Source organism: Battus philenor, unplaced genomic scaffold (assembly GCF_028537555.1).
Source record: "Battus philenor isolate CCGP_79_NKW_IND1 unplaced genomic scaffold, ilBatPhil1.0.hap1 SCAF_14, whole genome shotgun sequence".
In the NCBI taxonomy this organism is placed as follows: domain Eukaryota; kingdom Metazoa; phylum Arthropoda; class Insecta; order Lepidoptera; family Papilionidae; genus Battus; species Battus philenor.
The window spans coordinates 6958811-6980655 of record NW_027181676.1 but is presented as its reverse complement, the minus strand read 5'-3'; the positions used below and the strand labels follow the sequence as shown (position 1 = coordinate 6980655).

The 21845-nt window shown below is 30.4% G+C and overlaps 1 protein-coding gene across 2 annotated transcripts in view; it reads right to left on the bottom strand.

Annotated features, from left to right (window-relative positions):
• Positions 1-1160: 1160 nt before the first annotated feature.
• Positions 1161-21845, bottom strand: part of LOC137933745 (organic cation transporter protein-like) — a 64908-nt gene continuing 44223 nt past the window's right edge. For both annotated transcript variants that reach the window (XM_068777774.1, XM_068777775.1), the window contains exons 2-7: positions 6549-6721; positions 6025-6359; positions 5154-5474; positions 4212-4842; positions 3828-3937; positions 1161-2613 (exon numbers count right to left, since the gene is read on the bottom strand). In XM_068777774.1, the coding sequence (XP_068633875.1) occupies positions 2547-2613; positions 3828-3937; positions 4212-4842; positions 5154-5474; positions 6025-6359; positions 6549-6721 (1637 nt within the window). In that variant the 3' untranslated portion in view covers positions 1161-2546. The remainder of the gene's footprint in view (positions 2614-3827; positions 3938-4211; positions 4843-5153; positions 5475-6024; positions 6360-6548; positions 6722-21845) is intronic.

Genomic DNA, 21845 nt, shown 5'->3' with positions numbered 1-21845 from the left:
TACATTAAAAGTCGTATCAGTTTTATTTTTTGAGATAGTGTCATATATTTACATACGGTGGAATTAAGTTTTAGAACAAGATCGACATTATATTCGTGTAATCGATAGCAAAATCATCAGAATATATATTTTTGTTTTGGACGCATGGATAGATCAAGTTTTCTTTTTACACTAAATTTGACTATTGTGTAACAATTTTAATGATTTTTTATACGTCTATTTCGTTAAGCTAAACCATGGATGCACAGACTGCGGCCCGCCGGTCGAATACTGGTGGCCCGCCGACAGCAAAAATAATACTCTCGTACATTCGAAAAATATTGCATTCTATTCCAGAATAAAACCAAAAAAAATTATTTACCTATACTTCTAGCAGCCGGCCCGCCATCAGTTCATGATTTGCCCGAGTGACCCCTAGCCTTAATAAGTCTGTGCAACCATGAGCTAAACAATTGCCTTTTAATAATTGGCCTATGAATTTGGAAATACATATTTAGAATTTCCGTGGCAGAACTCTACGACTATACGCTTGCATTTTGCAAAGTATATATATGTTAAAACTTATGCATTAATGTATAATAAATAGCAGAAGTAGAAAAACACAGAAAAATAATGATGATACATTCTTAGTACTAATTTTTCTCATCTTTAAGAAGTTGTGAACTGAATAGAAGAGAAGCTCTCGTTCCAAACTGGAATAAAAGTGTTCAGTGAAGTAAACTGTAGACATTTCCGTAGGGAATGCTTTTACCGAATTAAGCATTCAATTTGACAAAAGTACATGACTATTTTATTTATACACTTGCGGGAACAGTATCATGAAGTGTTCTTACGGTCCCGTGGCGTATCAATGGTTCATAGTGGCGACGTTTCTTAAAGCGGTGTCCAGATTCATTTTATGTGTCACTGGAAGTACGTCAACAAGATGATTGTTGTCCTTTTGCTTAGTGTTGTCGGTTGATACTCCGGGTAAGCAATTGTGAGATTGTAACTTCAAGTGAATTGTGGTTCAATTGTGGAGCCACAATCTCATCCTTACTAATGGAGTATTTCAGCACTTGTCATAAGTCGATAAAGTAGGCAATCATTTACTATTAATGTTTTTGAAAAAATAAATCAAACAAGTTGAAAAAAAATATTAAATATTTATTAGTCTACCTACAGGGCAATCTTTTTATAACAGAACATCTTTTTAATAAAATAACACGATTTTGTTTACATAAGTACATAAGCCTAATTTATTCTACTGTCTACTATATTTAATGTATTAAAGAATAATAATTATAGATAATAATAACAAAATAAATTGTCATATTTATAGTTTACTTCTTTTTCTTTTTCAATGATAAAGTTCAGTCAGTGCAGAAAGTTGAATGTCATAGTTGAATGAAAGTTTATATATTTTATTTTAAGTTCATTCCAAAATTTATTTCTTTTCCATTTGAGTATGGGTTATATAGGACCACTATATTCTACATCCTAGTTGAGGATTACAGGTCAATATTTATGTGTAAAGTTTTTAACACTAATCGTATTTATGTCCAAATTTTTTTAAAATTTGAGATCATTTTAATATGTGCTCGATTAATGTCCGCTTTTTCACAATTAAACTATTGAGAATACGCTTAGGCTATTACTAACAGGTACAGGTTTCATACGTTATACGTTAAAAATTACTTATTTATTGGTTTTATTATTAAAAATTATTTCTACTCGTTCAAAATTGTAATAGAAGTTTTTCACTATATTACTGTATAGATCGATAAGTCTATATAATAGTTTATAAAGCTTATTGTGAATTTGACATACATTGACAGACATTGTTATCTTTACAAAATCTGTTAAACGTTTGCAAGACATCAGAAAATATAAACATAACCTTCATATCCTTTCTTCTGAAATACTCAGATAAGTGAATTGTAATTTATTTAAAGATTATCGTACACGATCTTTGACCTATAATGACATTTAAAATAAATTGTTAATTGTAATTTGCGCGTATAAAATTAACATGTATGTTACACTACAATCAATTACATTATGTATAATTATATAAACAAATAAAAAATGATATTATGTGAAACAGTATATGTAGTACAAATTTACAAAACGCTACTGAACATTGTTTCATATACTTCTAATTATTTAAAAATTGAGAACATTACAATTTGTTATCTATATTACGTCAATCACATGCGTTAATTTTTTTTAAGAATTATTAAATAAACTAATCATAAATATGTCCAAAAAGTAATTAAAAGTTTTAATTACTTCAAGATAGTTACTTGTTGGCTAAATTATTATAATTCTTTAGGAAATTCTTTAGTCGTACCTAGGGAACTAAATTTAAATTAAAAATATGCTTAACATTTTTACTATTTTCTCTAAATACATTTAAACATACATATAATAATCAAATTCGGAATTATTTCATTATACGTTAACGACAGATTACATTATGATTAAATATTTTGTATATATACAATATTTACAGTTTGATCGTTTTCTTTGCTTTACGTTACTTCTATGGATCTTTTTCAATTGTACTAATGCGCCCTGTCGTCAGAAACAGTAAACGTTCCATTACACGAAGAGGAGCTTTCAAAATTCGTTCTGAAATTAATTAAAAACGTAAATAAATGATATTAATTTATTAGTACGTATTAAATATATGTTTATAATTAAAATGTCTGCGTTGGCATAAAGTCCAACATAACTTTATGAGAATATTATGTATTCAATTTTTTTTTGTTCATGGGGAGTGCTTTGTGCACTTTGGTATTTATAGCTTCACCGAGTTTGAGTTGGCATATATGCTATACTCGAGGTTACCTCGACTTCAGCCGTTCCTCTATTTATACTAAGGAGCACCCAAGTTTCTTCACTCGAACTGCCTAGGTAGATGCTCCATAGATTGACGGATTTTGGAATATGAATTTAATGGCGTTCAGCATTCCTGTTCGCAGGTGCTCAGGCTAAATCTCGGCTCGATTGGTTGCTGTGATCTGATTATTATGATCTATATCAGTGTTTTCCAACCTTTTTTGTGGCATGCCCCATCTAAACCTTATTTAAATTCTAACGCCTCCTTTAGGTAACATATAATTTTTATATTAAAGCGAAAGTGTTAAATTCGTGTCGAGTCCATTTTCGAATTGCCCCCTTTAACAATCAAATTGCCCCCCTGTGGGGTGTGGACCTCACATTGGGAAATACTGGTCTATATGAAGTTAAAGAGTTAACGCGGAATCGCCGCCACCATAAACATTAACGGTCTCGCGACGCGCATGCTTAGGACGCGGTACTGCAATTTCGGTAGCTCTATAGTATCGTTATGTTCACAGCTATAAAGAAATAAAGTGAAAGTTTTTTTGTTGCACTTACAACATATAAATTGTGTATTTAATACATGTTTAACATTACTACCGATTATACACAATAGGTGCCAGTTTGGTTATTTTGCTATTTTATTTCGACAGGAGTAAGTTAATCTACGCAGAAATTCATGAGATATTCGAAAGGCATAAATACAATGACTTTTCTTTATCTTTTCTTTATCTTTCCTTTTTTTTCTTTGTTAAGTAACGTTACTATAGGTATGTAATAAATTACGTAACTTTGATCGGTTATATTTATATGTATAAATATAACGACTATTTTAAATAAATAAACTGCTTACTCTTAACATAAGCAAAAATATTACATCGCCAAGGAAGGACGTTAGGACGAATGAAAACGCTCTTATAAGCGTTTTATTACGTCATTCCTCTAAATGGATTCTTTGTGGGCTTTAATCATTACTTGAATAATAAATAAAATAAATTTACTTTTTGTTATCACTAATTCGTGTCATGTCAGGTAGAAGTAAAACAATGCCCCCGCCAACTGCACTTAAGGCTGCTATTGTCACCATTGGCAAATGCTTGTTCAATGCGGTCTGTAAAAAAATGTTTATTGTATGTATTTAATCAACTCAAGTATGTCAATAGTTTAATATTTTTCTGTGCACTAATCGTAAAGTAATATTTCGCTGCTTTTGTAGCAAATGTATTAAATCCACCTTTGATAAATTGATTAATTATTTTTTACTTTCAACGTGATTTTTAACGTTGTAATTTTTACATAATTTAAAGGTTAAGATTATTGATGATTAATAAAATTAATGGTAGGAGTAATAAATTTAGTAAGTATAAAGTAAAATGTTTACGTACCAATTCCCACAAATACGGTATGCAAATGAGTGCCAATCCAGCAGATACTTGACTAGCCCCAACACCGAGGTTTCTGATTAAAGTGGGATAGAGCTCCGCTGTAAATATAGGCATCATCATATTTGTCGATCCAATCGCAAACTTTCCAACCATTAAGCATGCTATCATAATCCAGTCATCGTCGAAGGAAATTGAAAATAGTTCACTGGCAACACAAGCAAGTCCGCACACAACCATACTGATGAAAATAGGAATCTTTCTTCCGAGTTTCAATAATATCGGTATGCTGATAGCAATTGCTGGTATTTCGACTACGGCGAGAATGATAGATGTTGTGTGAAGGTTGCCCAAATTGAAGTTCCCAATGTTTAACAAAAGACCGTAGTAAGCTATAGTCATTGAAAACCAGGCAAGGAACAAGCAGAATGTTCGCTTCAGTAGAGCTCCTTGGAAAAGCATGAGAACGCTTGGTTGTTCAGCTTCCGTTTCTGGTTTGCTTAACATTAACATTTTATCTAATTCTTCCGGCACTTCACGTCTGTTGAATTTTGCTGCTTTAACAATTATTTCTTTTGCTTCTTGTGTACGTCCTCTTCCTATTAGCCAGCGTGGCGATTCTGGTAAAACAAACCTGTAAGAAAAACAAAAACAATTTGTATTTATTCATTTACCGTTTGACCAATTCAGTGTTGGTTAAATTTGAAAGTTTTTAAGCGATATAATCTTACTAACATACCATACTAACTGTTCCCCGCCCGCTTCGTGTAGCTTTAACTACCTTTAGTTTTAGCAATTTCATAAAATTCATTCTTGGTAATTTTAAACATGCCTCAAAGGATCTATTCGACTAAATAATTTTTTTTTTCAAATTGCTATTTCTCTAAGCTTTGAAAGTCTAATTTTTTTATAATATTATTTATTAAAGAATAAAAATATAAATACCATAGTATTAACAGGAAGCATCCAGGCAGCGATAACGACAATTGTAATTCTCTCCAATTTGGTAAGAGGAGCGACAGAAGTGACACTATTATATAGGCCAGCGGCAGGGGAAAGAAATTGCAGACGCCGGCAATTGTCACCCAATTTCCGCCGACTAATTCAACGGAGAGCACGAAGGCAGCATATACCACTGACACCGAGACAAGGCCCATCACGAGTCTGACTACAATGTATTGCACATAAGAGCGCACTAACAAAGACGAAATAGCTAGTACACATTGTAAGACCATCATGCCCATTAATATCCGTTTTCTTCCGAACCTGAAAATTAAAAATAACAGTTGCATACTGTGCATAATATTAAAGATAAGTAATTTATTGTGCCATAAATGTTTAAGGAATTGTTTTAGATATTTTTAATTGTATTTGTAACAAAAAGTAAAAAACATGAATCTAAATATTCTGTAGAGTATAATAATATATATAATAATATATAATATAATACCACTCTTGTTGTCTGGTAAAAAAGCGAATGGAAATTAATATAAAACAGTTTATTTTTTACCTAAATATTATTTTTTTGGTTTGTAAAGCATTATTCAAAAAGAAAAATGGAATATCATATTTAAGACATGTATGTACATGTTCTAATGTGATGTGTGTATTTAACAAATCAACACTTCATAAATATACACTAGTAATGTATACTCAAATCAATTACTATTTATGGTTCAGCTAAACAAGTATTTGGATTTTCCTTGTGTCAGTTTGTAGTTTGCTGAAGAAAATCATTTTTGGATTTCAATAATAAAATCCAGCATTTACATGTGTACATAAAATAATATGTTAAATAAATTTTCTGTCTCCTTACTTGTCTGAAATCCATCCGCCTAAAACACCGCCTACTCCGACACCGATTAGGAAAACAACTTCAGCAAGATTTGTTAGACCTGATCTGTCACAAACTAGGTCCCATTCAGATATTATAGTATCACCAATTTCGGATCTATCGTAGTCCCACTCTTGACATTTTCGAAAAGAATCTAGGATAGGTGCCGTGTGATTTAAAATACTTTCAGCGGTTATGCCCTCAGGTAATGCTCGAACGTAACACGCGTCCACTGGTTGACTGTAATTAATCCAACTCTGTATTGGTAGACCAGCAAGATTGCTCGGTAGTCGACACCAGAATTTCGTTGATTTAGCCTGTAAAGTTATAAAAATAATTAGTACTGGTTATAAATAGAAATATTGTACGATTGGTTTTTGTTTCAGCGTTATTTTTGACTTCGGTTCTCGATATTTTATTTTATAGTTAAATGAGGTTAGGGTTGATCTTTCGTAAGTTTTTGAAATTGTATCTATTTATGAAACTTATAGTGATTTGTTACTTACTGTAAAAGTCGGTAAATAAATGTGAAACGTGCAGGGAAATGAAAACATCGCTAAAAGGAAAGTCATGAGCAGTTGCCACCGTCCGTAGTTTCCAATGACCGAGGAGACTACGTCAGCTTGGTCCTCCGATGCTGCCGGTTGCGACTTTTCTTTGTTCTTTTGACTTGGGATTACTGTAACAAAAATATACTTTAAACAAAATGTAACTAAAAAGTCACATTTATTCAGACATATGAATTATTTAAATGATAATTACTAATTCACGAGACATAGAAAGCGATAACAAGTGAACCGACTCTTTTTGCAGACGTTTCACATGAGCATATACTAATAACTCAATTAATGAGATTAATTACCTAAATTATTCAAGTCTGGTATTTTTACAGATGTACATATCATAAATAAATTGAAAAAGATTAGTAATGATTGAAATGTACATTTACAATTAACAAGTGTGCATTTATGTATAATTTATAAGTCGACATAACATTGAATTACATATTGGAATGGAGAAAAGAAAAGCCAAGGAAAAGTTAGTGACATTTTTTTCTAAAGTTTACTATCAAAGTTGATGTTAAAGATTTTTAACTGGCTGTAAGATTAAAATTAATAACAAAATGTAATTAAACAATATGCTGCTTTTAAATTTTTCAAGCTTTTTCACTGTCATGGATAAATGTTGTTTATAAACGCGGGTTTGTGATGCTCTGCCACCTGCAATAAGGGTCATTTCATACCACATTTTGAAAGGAGGAAAAACTCGTTGTGCGATTTATATGGATTAGGTGAGGGGCTAAACAATGTCACGATCATTATCATTTCAGTCATAGTTCAATGCTAAACATAGACCTCCACATAGATTCTCAATAGGTGTTGTCTGTCCACCTTGTGTGAGTGGACTTCTTTCGTCGCGCTTGTCTTTCCATGGTCTCAGCTATTGAACCTAAAAGACACAGTGGCGCTGTTCTATGCTCAATTTGCCAATCCGCTGGGCTATGTTTGTTGCTTTCGTTCGTCTACGGATCTCCTCATCGCTAACTTCGACCATAATCCTCCCCATGACCCGTTGAGCGATTGTGAATTTGCCAATGGCCCGTATTAATATACCAAATGTATTTAAACCATATATTGGATATTGTCCCTTCTTCATTTAATTATATCGATATTAATAACTGTTAAAATAATTTAAAAAAAATTATTCTAAACTCTTTACAAAGCTAACATAACTTTGGATAATATTAACCATGGTTTTTCTATAATGCTTAAATTCAATCCAAATGTAAAAAGTGAAAAACATAATCATTTTTTATTTCTAGTCCTTTAATTCTTTTAAAATGCAAAGTAAACAACCTTTAAGACTTATTTGAATGACTAAGATGTAGGCTTTTGGTAATTTTCAAGACATGTTCTGGTGAAGGGTCAAACACGGCCTTGAATTGTTTAACGTACATACTCGTAGTTACGTTTGTTACTTTATATCGTTGCAACAATTGCTTCTTATATTCATTGCGTGCAGATTTTAATTGCGATTAATAAATAATTTACCAATGTTGCGATATAAAAGTACTGGGAAAATGTTCACATATGTTACACAAAAATTCAGTCGAATTCGTTTAATTATGGACAAGAAAAATATTCATGTTTTAATTTCTTCTTCATAAACGATGTTATATTTACAATTCAAAATAAATTCTAAAATTCGCTTTCTCTCGTTCTTTCGTTTAATTTCGTATCATGTAGGGAGTTGTGACCATTTTGAAGGATCAGATTGTTGTGTGCTATGCAAGGCATTTCCCCACGATTTAAAATTATCAATAAGAAGATCCGTAAACAAACGAAAGTAACCAACATATCCCAGCGGATTGTGCATTGTGAGAAAGTGGCATTGGGCAGGTCACATAGCAAACAGAACAGAAGATCACTAGAAGCCTTAAGTTTTTGGAATGGAGACCGCTGATCAGCAAATACAGTATAGGACGTTCATTGACAAAAGAGATCGGAAGACGGACTCTGCAGATAGTAAGGCAGGCCGCTTCGAACCAATCCTGATGGAAATCTTTGGGGGAGGCCTTTGTCTAGCAGTGAACGTACTGGACGGTTGAAAAGATGAGGATTTTATATTTCTTCTTGTAGCCGATACTATCCAATTCGTTTGTTCGCGTGTTTACGAAATCTCCGCTATCTTTTAAAGTAACCTCTAAAACTTCAGTTTAATATAACCATTAGAGATTATTATAATAAACCTTTTTGCTTTGGATACGACAAATCACGTTAATTTTGTTTCATTATCAAGAATTAACACGTGTTTGCTTTAAAAACAAAAACACAATTCACTTGTTTCTTAATGAGACTTGAAGAAAACTTTTATGGTGCTATTTGAGTGTCAGTTCTAGTCAAATAATTGCATCATAAATTGTAGTTTGAGAACGTTCTGAACTAATTAAATTTCACTTTTTACTTCAAGATTTTCCTAATATGCATTATGATATGAAATAAATAAGGTGTCGGTTTCTTTTTGTTATTGAACTTTTTATAAATTCTTATACATTGTTTATATCGCTGTTTTGTCATGCGTTTTATTGTAATATTTGGTAGGTACCATATAACCTTATACTTTTGACTGTGACTGCACAGGTTTATGAATGTAATTTTACGTTTTTTTAATTAAATTTATTTATCGATACTATATAGCAATTAACCTCAACCCTTAACGTATTTCGCGACCATAATATTTATAAAAGGCCTAGTAACGAAGAGAAAAAACGTCTGCATATATATAGATGTTTTATTTCGTAATAACTGGACACACCGTTGACCCTTAAAGACCTTATCTGTCGTAAAGGGTCAAAGCAGTTTGAATGTCAGTGTAACATGTATAAATTTTATGGGTTCATACGAGTTAAAGGTCGTTAATCTTGACCTACTTTTTAAATTAAAATATTGCACATGATTGAGCGTTTCAGATTTTCATATTTTATACAAAAAGACAAGTAAAGAAAATTAAATTGTTATAAATAATCAATTAGTGGCAGCACAACGTTAGAGAAGAGACTTGCGACCGTAGGTCGCGGGTTCGATTCTCGGGATATCATTTTATATTATTTACACACACTGCATTCAAATAAGTTTCCAGAGGCTTGGCAGCAACGTCTTCTGCGTACTATAATACCAAACTGCGTTCGCCAACCCGCCTGTCGAGCGGGGCGATTATGTTTTATTCCCTCCTAAATCTCTTATTATCTTAGGGGAAAGCCTATGCCTGGCGGTGGACGTTTATGGGTTGAAACAAAGATGATAAATAATATTTTAAAAAATTCTTCAAAGTACAGAAGAAAATTTCTTCATTTCTTTTCACAAGCGGTATCAAATTTAAAAGTACAATTTATAGATATAAGTAAAAAAAGTAAATGATAATATAGACACCGTATTGATTATAAACAAAGTTAATAAACATTCACGTGGCGCCGATCTTGACAATGATTTTCAAGGCAACGGTGACGACTCAGGATATAGGACATGTTGCTATTTTTTTAACCTTTGTACCAATCTTGCAATGTTGACCAAAGTTATTAAATGCAATAGGATTATAAATATTTTATATACCTCACAACTTTCATGTTTTATATTAACAAAAACCTTATTTGTTTATTCCTCAAGGGTCTATGTTATTCTTTATAGCGATTACTTCTAGACCGTCTTTAATTTAAAAGTGACATACGTAATCTCTTTCATGCAAGTAACAGGTAATAAAGAATACGTCCATCATTAATTAAAAGATTGTTAATTACATACGACTCCGCATAGCGTGCATTTGTGCGAAGTTTTATAAACAAACGCAATGGGTGTCGTTACATTATTCTTCATCTCGCGGACAGTCTGTGCACTTTAAGTTCAGGGTTATTATGTGTATCGATTACAACAGTAGCGATTTACATACTTTTTGTTTACGTAAATGATGCTCCCGGAAGACAATAACAAAAAGATCTTTTTAAAATAACTTACTGTAACAATCGCGAGCAATTTCTTCTATAAGAATGCGAAAAAGATGCTTATTAAAGAGAGTAATTGCTTTTCTCTATTAATAGAAAATAATTAAACAAATATAACTGTTGCTTATTGTGGTTTTAACTTAAATTATTTGAATTTATCTTAAGTACTATAAAAGAAAAAGATATAACAATACGCAAGTTGCATTTTTATCAAGCAGACAACAATAACTGTCAAAATAATTTAAAACATGTATTGATGTGAAGGTACTATTTTTGGAGTTATTTTCTCGTATTAAACGCGGTACAGTAACTGCGTTTTGTCATATCCTTCAAGGACGATATAAATTTTAAAAGTAAGCATTTTAAATTACTTTGATTATTTCCTCAAAGTTTTTAAATTACAACAAATATAATGTTACACATTGATGATTGGATTGCATTTAAAAACTACTATAAGAAATAAATGCGCGTGTATATATCACATTTCTAAGTAGTTTTAAGTAACAAACGACATTGGCCCACTTTCCAATTACTGATCGATTTTTATTTGCCAAAGTTACATAAACGTAATATTAAGTAAATTTTTTAAGTGTACCGACATCAATTTTTTATAAACGGTTTTATTTGTTAACATCGAAACCTAATACGCCTTGAATGAAGTATACATATAATGGTATGTATTTTTAGGTCATGAAAAAAATTGCTAAGCCATTGTAATAAAACAACTTCGGACAATATTAAAAGATAATCCATAAATACGCAAACACAAGAACTTGTTGGAGGTTTGAAAAAATAATTTATCTTCTTACAATCCTTTAACAAAAGACTTTACCTTTACAGGTACATATAGAAATCGGTGTCTTCAACCCCAATCTTGCTTTTAAAAAAATATTAAATAGTATTTTAATTCTTTAACCTCATGAAGAAGTACTGTATAAAATTAGACACTGTTTTTTTCTCTTATATGTTTTATGTACACAGTGAAAGACTCCTAGATTCGTCACTTCATTGCAAAAAAAAAAACTATATTTCAAATATTGTACTTGGCTGTATCATAATATATGTATTCTATACATATATAAACAAATAAATATTTTTGTTTTCCTTTATTTATACTATTAGTTACTGCTGTAAAGGTACTAATAACAATTATTGTTAAGATTTCCAATTGTTTCGACAAACCTTCAAATCACCATCACCATCATTTCAGCCATAAGACGTCCACGGCTAGACATAAGCCTCCCCCATAGGTTTTAATAGGACCGGTTGAAAGCAGCCTGTGACCTTCTTAAAATCGTTGAAAAAACCTTCACAAGAAAGACCAAAATAGCGGAGCAATCTATCACAATTTAACCCAGAAGTAAGTTCTTAATTCATTTACTGTAGAATACGCTTTACTAAACATAGTTGTCACTTAATAAAGTAAACAGAAAAAGGGCGTAAGGTTTTTATAAAAAAAAATAATTAAGAACTTTATCACGCGTCAATGGATTGATTTCCTATTGCAGTTCCCACAAAAAATATGGTGCTCAATTCGTAAATGTTCCGCATGACGCATTTCGATATACAATTGTCATAACCATATCTAGTGGTGTGACAAATTTAATTTTATGGCATAGTTCCAGAAGCACCGTATTACTAGTACCTAAACAGCTTATTCAGCAGACTTCGATATTATTTAAGTACTTCTAAATCTTCTATAAACTAAATTTTCATAGCAAAAGACCTCCAGATACTTTTTATTTTAATTTCATCATTGTCACTAGTAGGTTTTATTCGTGATAAGAAAATCAATGATACAGGAACACGTTTGTATTAACATGTAGAATAAGATTAAAAAGCTACTCCGAGTAACATATTAGTTATATTACACATAAAACGAATTTAACACAGTATCTTCCTCTATTTGCTTACGTTATCGTTTCGTTTACGTTTTCATATCCATAATTTAGAATTAAATCTTGCTTAAATAATACTAACAAAATTTTGCAATAATAAAAAAAATAGCCGAGTTTTAAACAGACCTTCATACAAATTGGAAGTTATATGTCAGTATTAACTATAATGTAAATTATTTAAGGCGATAGCGTTTAGTTTATTCTAGTGAACAATTTATGTTGGGTGTTAGATTATTCAGAGTACACGTACGATCTACATACGATAGAGAATGATCACTGCTGCGATAGGGGACGTCTCCGGAAGTGAATGAAATTGATTCGACGTGATCCAACCGACTCGGTCACTGTTCTGGTTATCTAATCATTTAACGCGAATTACCAAGCTACGTTCTGTTCCTATACTAGAGATTTATAATAAGGAAATAAAGTATAAATTACTATAAAATTTACCGTTTCTGTTTATAACAGTGAACTTTAATTAAGGCCACTAATTATGAGTCAGAAAATAAACAGAAAATATTTGTAAGCTTGAGATTATAATATAAAAATAAAATGTAGTGTGGTAGTTAAAAAACTACCAGAATAACATAATCGTCTATTTGGTTTTCCAAACCGTATTGCGAACATTTTATTTTTATATTATAACCTCAAGCTTACGAATATTTTAGCAATAAACGTTATATCAGGATACTAACGAGGATAAATTATCGGGAAACAAAAGATGTCCTTTTGCGTTACCTTTGATGAAGACGCTTTTTGAATACTAATTAATAAATTCAAATTTAGATTTTCTCTTCGTTTCAGTAATAACAATTAGTTCCTTTATATTATAGTAAAGATGTTCATTATCGGTGTAGTTTACGTAAATTGTTCAATAATTACAATTACCAGATGATATACACAATATTTATTATCATAATTTCAACCAACAAATGTCCACTGCAAGGCATAAGTCTCCTCCAAATATAACTATGGGGGGATGGATATACCATAATCTCCGCGCTTGGCAGTCGAGATGGCGATCGCGGTGCGAAGGGAACGCTGCTGTCCATCCTCTGGAAACTTGTTTACGAACACTGGTAATCCTATACAACTAAACCACTAAGTGTAATTTACTTAAGATTGTATTCCGGAAATCGAACTCGCGACCTTGACGACTGATCAAAATACTAATTATATAATATAATTTATATAATATAAATATATATTCATAATTATATAGAGTCGATTTTATAGATATGTAGTTTAATTTGTAATCGCTATAAATTGATTGACCGATGCAGCTGTTAAACGATAATATAAATTTGTAGCGTCGGAAATGTTAAACGCGTAATAAAATTTGAAAGCGAACGAGTTAAAGCATGAGGTACTAAGCGAACTATTAATATGCGAACTAACTTCTAAGCGAAACGTTAAACGCGCGAAGTTCAAAGCGAACTGTTAAGTGTACTTCCAATAATCAATACGTTTTGAGATTTGTCAAGTTTCTGCACAATTTTCTTATATAACTTTCGATGATATTTACATGCATATTAATTATGTTATAAATACTTTTTACATCAAATTTATAGAAGAAAACTTTAAATCTGAAACCAGTGTTAGATAAAGCAAAGAATTTTCCTTTCTTTTCATCTTGATGTAGACAAATGAATATTGATTGTTACCTTTTAAAAATTTTAATTATAACACACATCTCTGCTTACTCGTGATGACAAACGATAGCTCTTATATAATAGTCTAACAACGTTTGCTGAGATAAGATTATGACTTATTTATATGAGGTTTTAAAAGATTTAAAAAACGATGCTAAGGTATTCTGAGCACAAATAAATTATAATGAAATTTTAATAACGTATTGTTATTTGTTAGTGCTCAGACTTTATACGAAACATAAATACAACATTTTTTAAACATTAGTAATAATTAAAATGTTTAGTTTTCGGAATCTCAAGGTGTTTTATATACTTATTTTTAAGTTTATACTAGTTTATATTTATTAAGGCAAAATAATTACATATCTTCTGTTTAATAAAAAATTATCTCGCTTGTCGAAAATATAAAACTCCTAAGATTTGTTAAATAATTGCCCCTGGACAGACGACCTTGTCTAGGTCGCCTAAGATGCTAAGATGCAGCTCGATTGCAACCGATCATATGGGAAACCTATCGACGAGCCCCAGGTCAAATAGTGGTCGTCTGATGATTGAAAAAAAATTATATATTTTCTTGTATGATTATGTTTAAAACGGAACTTTTAATATTCTTATACAAAAGACTTATTTTTTATAGTCATTATTATAAACATTTTCTTTTCTAGAAGCCATAGCCAGTAAAATACTGATGATACAACTTAATCCCATTGAATTTAAAATGGATATTTAAAAATACAATTCATTCGTATTTAGATGAAACTCAAAATTTACTAAACGCCTCTTAGTTTCTTAAAGCATTATACTTAATATAAAAAAAAAAAACATTTATCAACTCCTACTTTCCAAGATAACTGCGGTTTCAATGAGTGCACAAAACTTTGTTCGAAACCTGTTTTTGAAGCATTCAATGAAGTTTTTATAATAATTATACGACAATGGGCAAAAACAATTCACACCGCGAATTTTTATTTATAACGTTACATTTTTTGATTATCCGGTGAATTGTAAAATTTTATGGTTAATACTTTCATACCATGATCGCTTCACGATTCCTTTATTTAATTCAAACTGATGTCATTCTTTTACATGTTCGTGTAATGGATTGATGAAAATGCACCGTATGTCTCTAAACTTACGGCATCAGTGATTTCTCTTTCCAAACAACTGATGATAATATAACGATTTAATGTAAACCGTGAGCATTAAATTAATGATCTAATGACATAGAAACATCTTGAATAACGAGAAAATTTGTTTTTTGCTAAACGGCAAATAGTTTAAAATTGGCACTAGTTTTTTTATTGCAACGTTGAGGGTGATTGCGGAAGTCACTGTTCAATGTTTTAGTTTCTAGCTTAAGTGTTTTTTGTCTAGCAAACAATTTTTACTCAAAAGTTGATCAACAGATTCACTAACTTGTATCTTTATTTTTGTAATATTTTATTAATGGCCACTGAAATCTTTTTTCATTTAATTTTAAAATAAAGAGATAATAAATGTTGTACTATTAATGTTTTTATTTTGATTAATAAAATAATATAAAATTGAGTTTGTGGCAAATACTGTTAAACAAAAGGCATACATGACATGCACTCAAAACCCGAACAACACTGAAATTACGGAAAGTGATAGATAAACCATAAAATTATATCACATTTGAATACAGATAATATTTGAATAATCTATTATTTCATAGTTTCAAAACTAACAATACAATACTATATCTAAAAATAATAAGTAAATTATAGAAAATCAAGAAATTTTATCGTTTTTAATAAATTTAAATTATTATAATCATCATTTCAGCCGTCGGACGTACATTAGACATAGGCTTCTGATCCATCGATTTCCATCAAGATCGCTAGGAAACAGCCTACATAATGATAAGGTAATCTGTTCACCTTTTGCGTGCATGTCATACATTGTATTTCCTGTCCTCATTCTCCACGCGGTCACCTTAAGTCTTCAGTGACCATCTGTTCCGCGCGCTGTGTGCGCTTCTTACTGCGACTTCAGCTTGCCAATCCGCCGGGCTACATCGATTACTTCTTCTACGCATCTCCTCATTCTTAATTCAAATTCAATATAATACCTAAGTGTAATGAGACAATAGTGTAAAGAATTATCATTAAAATTTTAAAATGGTTTTTATAACGCCATGATGAATCGGTTATAAAAAAATAATACAAAAACTTCGGTGTGATCTTCTCATTTAAATATTTATATTTAAATTCTTATAAAGTATTAGTAACACTTAAACGTAAAATTAGATTCTATTTTTTTATTAAGCCAGAGGATTTAATTATATTTTGAATATTTAGTAGACGATCAGTGTAATTTTGCATTCATGTTTAAGATCTCAAATAAATCTGAATAAATTTATCTTTTAAACTTTAAATATTCAAATATTTGTTGTAATTTATTTCGGTAAGGTTAGAATAGTAAAGAATTTATATCCATACAAGTCAGCTAATCAGAATTAATTATTCGTACATTTGCTAGGTTTCGAACTGTTATCGGAAGTAGGTGCGTAATAGTTTAAAGGACGTCTGGTCTGCGTGTGCAATACACGTATTGGAACTTTATCGTTGACCTTATATGGCTTAAGAGTGTACCGAGAAATATAGCAACATTTAATATCCGTAAATATAAATGAATCTGTGCTGATAATTATCGTCTAATGAGGCTATTAATGTAGAGACTAAATAATACAAAAACCATGGAGTTTTTTTGTCACAGTGACGAAATGTAAATAACTTCTGTTTACATCAATTACAAAATTAATGTTTACCAAGCCGGTGAAACCGGCCTGTGCCGATGTTCCTGTAGGGTTTCGTTATAGTTAATGTAAGTTGGTTAATGTTGGTTTAGACTCTAGCGGCCTGCCATTAATTTCGGTGCCTGAATGTTCCCACGGGTAAAAAGACTTTATCAGCTAACCTTTGAGATCGACGATCTCAATGTAAAAGGGCATCACAATAATCCAATACTAACCATTGGCTGACACAGAGGGCACGTTCTCTATCTTCCCGATCTTTTGCAAAACAGACCTACCACGTAACCAAGTCGATTATGAATTTTCATGAACACTAATTATAGTGTTCATATAGTTTAAACGGTCTTTTTCGAAAAATTGGCTTACAAAATTAGTATTTATGGTTGGTTTATCATGTTTGTGCAATTAAATAAACAAAAATTGTACCGGTTAGTTAAGAAAAAGAAATACATCGATTACTACGTTTTATTTGCGTCCTATTTTATCACACGCCAAGGTAATGCAGTATAATTTTACAATATTAATTAATGACTTATTAATTTACCTTTTATAATTAGTCTTTTACCAACATTTCCTTTAATTTAAATAAATTTTAAATTACGTATATAGCAAAATAGAAAAGTTGTTTTATAATCTTATTGCTATGAAATTTTAATGAAACATGGATTTGGCGATAATCCGGTTTAGTTAATACTGTAAATCAAAAGTGTTGGATCTAATTATTAATTAAAGCAAAAGACCACATTACATAGGCGTTTCGGAAGTTCTCTTCCTTCGCCAATAATATAATTATCTTAGGAGACTTGAAATGTTTCTTTTATTTTTAGTAGTAATATTTTTTTATCATTAGGTATTTTAAAGAAAAAACGTGTGTGGCTCGGTAAACGTGGCTTTTATCAAAACATCCAAGGATGTGAATATTAACTTCCCATCTTTTTTATGTATAATAAAAACATTTTAATTCACATTAATTATATTATATGTTTATTAACAAATTCTGTTATGTGTTATGTAATTTATTTTTGCGTTTGTAACGGCAAAAGTTATATTACTAAATGAATTTCATAAGTGCTTGATAAAAATGCACGTAAGTGAATGGTAGTACGTCACGTGTTTCATATTCTACGAGGACGAAAAAATATGTCGAGGAAACGGGCATCATAAAAACGTGACTCGTTTCTTTAGTCAGGCAGTAAAAGTTGAGAAGACTGAGACTGCTTGTATTACCGTCTTCCGGTCTAAAGTCATCGTAGTCAGCGAAATTATTGGGCTAATGAGGTTTACATCTCATATCAAGGAAACTGTTGACGTGGCATTGTGTGGGATGCTGAAATACATCGTATTGATACGTTGTTAAGGGTGGAGCCTAAATATCATCTTCTAAATCGAACGTAGTTTTGTCCCTTTTCAACATAAAGAAGTTTTTCTTTTTGATGATGCCTAAATATTTTAAAATGCGCGATGTTTAGTGATAGCAATTAGTCAGTAGTAAGGACTGTATATTCTTGTCAGTATATCACATATACTTATGTATGAGGAAGATGAAGAATAATTTTATTTATCATTCTTGTTACGATTGTTCATAAATATAAACCATTTAGAACTATCTTACGATGACCTAGTATAAAAAGGTTATTACGCAGACAATTTCTAGTTACAATGATAACAAATGTATAAGCTATTGCTTTTGAAATTTATGAAACAATTTTATTGCAACAGTTTTCATTACAGAGAAATATTATGTCCTACATACATTCAAAGATATTTGCTCACATAAAATACTGTCAAAAGACATCGCTATATCTTACAGAGTCCTAAAAAATGCTTGTGTACTTCAACTCAACGTAATGATGTAGACACAGTTACGTCAAAGACCGGGTAGAATGCTATGTTTAAAATTGCATGTTCCGAGACTCAAACGGATGTTTCGACACATGGCTTATGAAAACTATGTTTTGTTCTGCACGCATGCACAGTGCACAGCATACAAACTAATCATTTATTAATTGTTTACATGTATTTCTCTCTTTATAAATCTGTAATAATTTTATATAATTATACATCAGTTTTTATTAACGTTAAGACTGCGAGTCAAAGAATATTAATATTTTTATTCAACTGTGTTGATACACAACATATTTTCAAAATATCCTGAATATTATACCCGTAAGCTTAAATAACGTAATAGTTATAGTTCAAATTTACTGTTTCGTGGTAAGCCGTCTCTAAACACTAGACTAATGAGCACAGGTAGTTTAAAGTAATGTTCCGTCTATTACTAAGATATTTTTCAACATTGATCTAAATGGACAGCGAAAAACTAAAACTAACATAATAATTTCAGAACTTTGTACTACCATAAATATCAATAAATATTCCTAATCTGAATTTTACGCAGTTAGCGTTAAAGGCAACATCCAAATGTTATTAAAGTATAAGTTTACCGGTAATATAATACAAGATAATTCAATTACACCTTATTGAGGTTAAGTGGCTAAATTTTATTTCCGTTCTGACAGAATCAGGAGTGAATATTGTATATGATTTGTTTCTCGACTCTCGAACATCGCTTGAATTACAAAAGCGTTATTATTTTATATTTTATTATAGAAGATTTGTAGTACCTGTTGCTCTACATTTGCAGGTTATTACATGTTCCTAGAACAGGCATTGCTTAACTTGATCTCGTATAATTTCATTTTATTAAACTGTTTTGTTATTGAGAAACTTCGACGAAGTAGTAATTGTAAATTGTGTAATAAGAAAAACTGCATGAATAATGTTTCAGTATTAATAGTGACGTAGTTATTGCTACGGTGTGACAATAGAGTTTAATTCTGCATATGAACATTCATTATCTGCTATGTTATTTATTAAAGGCTATTTATAGCGCCAAGACAATTCCAGCAATTATACGAATCATAGAGAAAATTCTAGAAACGGAAAATGATGAATGTCCCCTATGAAATCAAATATCGTGATAGAAATTTGATTAATTTATTGATTTGCTTAGGTTGTTAAACAAAATGTTAAGCAGTAATTAAGGAATTTATTGTAAAAGCTCGATAGGGATTGTTTTAAATTTCAACGTAAGAAAGTATTAGTGATAATTAAAATAATATATTTTATTATTTTTTTCTGTCCAAAAGTTTTCAAATCTGCTCATGCAACAAAAAAGCTTTTTCTTAGGTTTTATGTATTTTAGATTTAACATAGAAAAAAGTGAAGAAACTAGTTCATGGTAATTATTATGAAATAATATTTAAATCTGCACTACAACTTATACTATATTTTACTAATAAATTTCGAAAAATAGAGCAGTTACTTGCTATTAAAATAATATATCGTCGAGGACCTGTTTTTGTTATCTTTTATTAAAATTATCAGAAATCCATTACAATATTAATACCGAAATTAATATTAAAACGACCTTATAATACTACCAATCAAAAAAAGAACACAGTCTTTGAACGAAATATTATTTTAAATTTATTCTATAACCGACTGAATGAAAATTCAGATACACATTGACGTGTCAAAATATCTTTTTTCTATTTCATAAACTAAAATAATCAATTATGAAGAACATCTTAGCCAATTAAAACAATTCTTATTATTGAAAATCATTTTAAAGTCCATAATGAAACCTTGTATCTATATTATTCTATATATTATTTAGATCATAGTAGCACAATGCGTTTTAAAGCGACCCTAATTGATATAATCTGCAGCTCAAGCCAGATATTAAACCGATTATCGCTTTGATAAAATATTGTATCTGCCTTTGAGTTATATATACGTAACTAACTGATAAAGATGTAAAAATAACAATGCAATAGTTTTGTCTACGTTTTTAGCATTGCTACATTTTTATTAAAACCTCAAGTTAATCAACCAATCAACAATCAATTTTCGACACCTGTTGTAGTATACAAATAAAATAAAATTAATCGATACACTTTACACATTCTTCTATAATAAATTGTTAAAAAAACGAAAACGTGTTAAATAAAAAATTGCGTCATAATTAAAGAGAAATAATGAAAATAGTTTATTATTAAATCGCTATTAAACAGGAGATTTCAGCAAAGCTTAAGAATTTCATGATAAAAAAACCAGTGTTGATATAGAAGACAAAGGATTTTTTTTGTTTTTAAAAGAAAATTTTTAAGGCCATCAAGATTGTATTATCTTTTTACCAATTGATTTTGTTCTATTTAGATCTTTCTTCATCGATTTAATCTCATAGATAATTTTACTGATAGGTCTTACCTATGCAAAACACGTCCGAAATTTTAAAGTAAATTATACTCACAGCAAGAAACTGGAACAAGCTTTATTAGTACCCGAGTTAATAAATAATGTCAATAGTTTTGTGTTTCAACAAATCAATCATTATTATCATAATCATCTCAGCCGATACGCGCCCGTTACAAGGAATAAGCCTCCACGAAGATCGTCACACCTGTTAATAATTTGTTCGTAAAGGGTAACCTACTTAAGTCTCAGGCAATTTAGGAATAAAATGGATTTTGTATATAGACAGAACACATTATATAATTTATGACTTAATATTTTATTGGTCGACATTATTGAAATCAATAAATACAATGTTGTCATAATAAAATAAAGTTATTTGCGTTAACACACAGAGTGCGAATTTATTTAGTTCTTGCACAAATCATGAGTACCGATTTATAAAGAATAACTAACGAATATTTACGAAAAATTAAGCTTAATTTTAAGAGTTAATCAAAGCTGGAATAATAAAAAAAAATACTTTTTCTTTGAACAAAAGAAAAACTATGTTCAAATCAAGTTTTAGACAAAAGATAGTGTAAAACAAATACGCAAACTATAAAATTGAAATAGATCCTTGTAAGGTGTTGTGTAGGAATTGTAAACCGTGTACAAATTAAAATAATTATTAGATAATAATGAGTGTTGACGTGATAAAAATCGGGGCAATTATATACTTATGT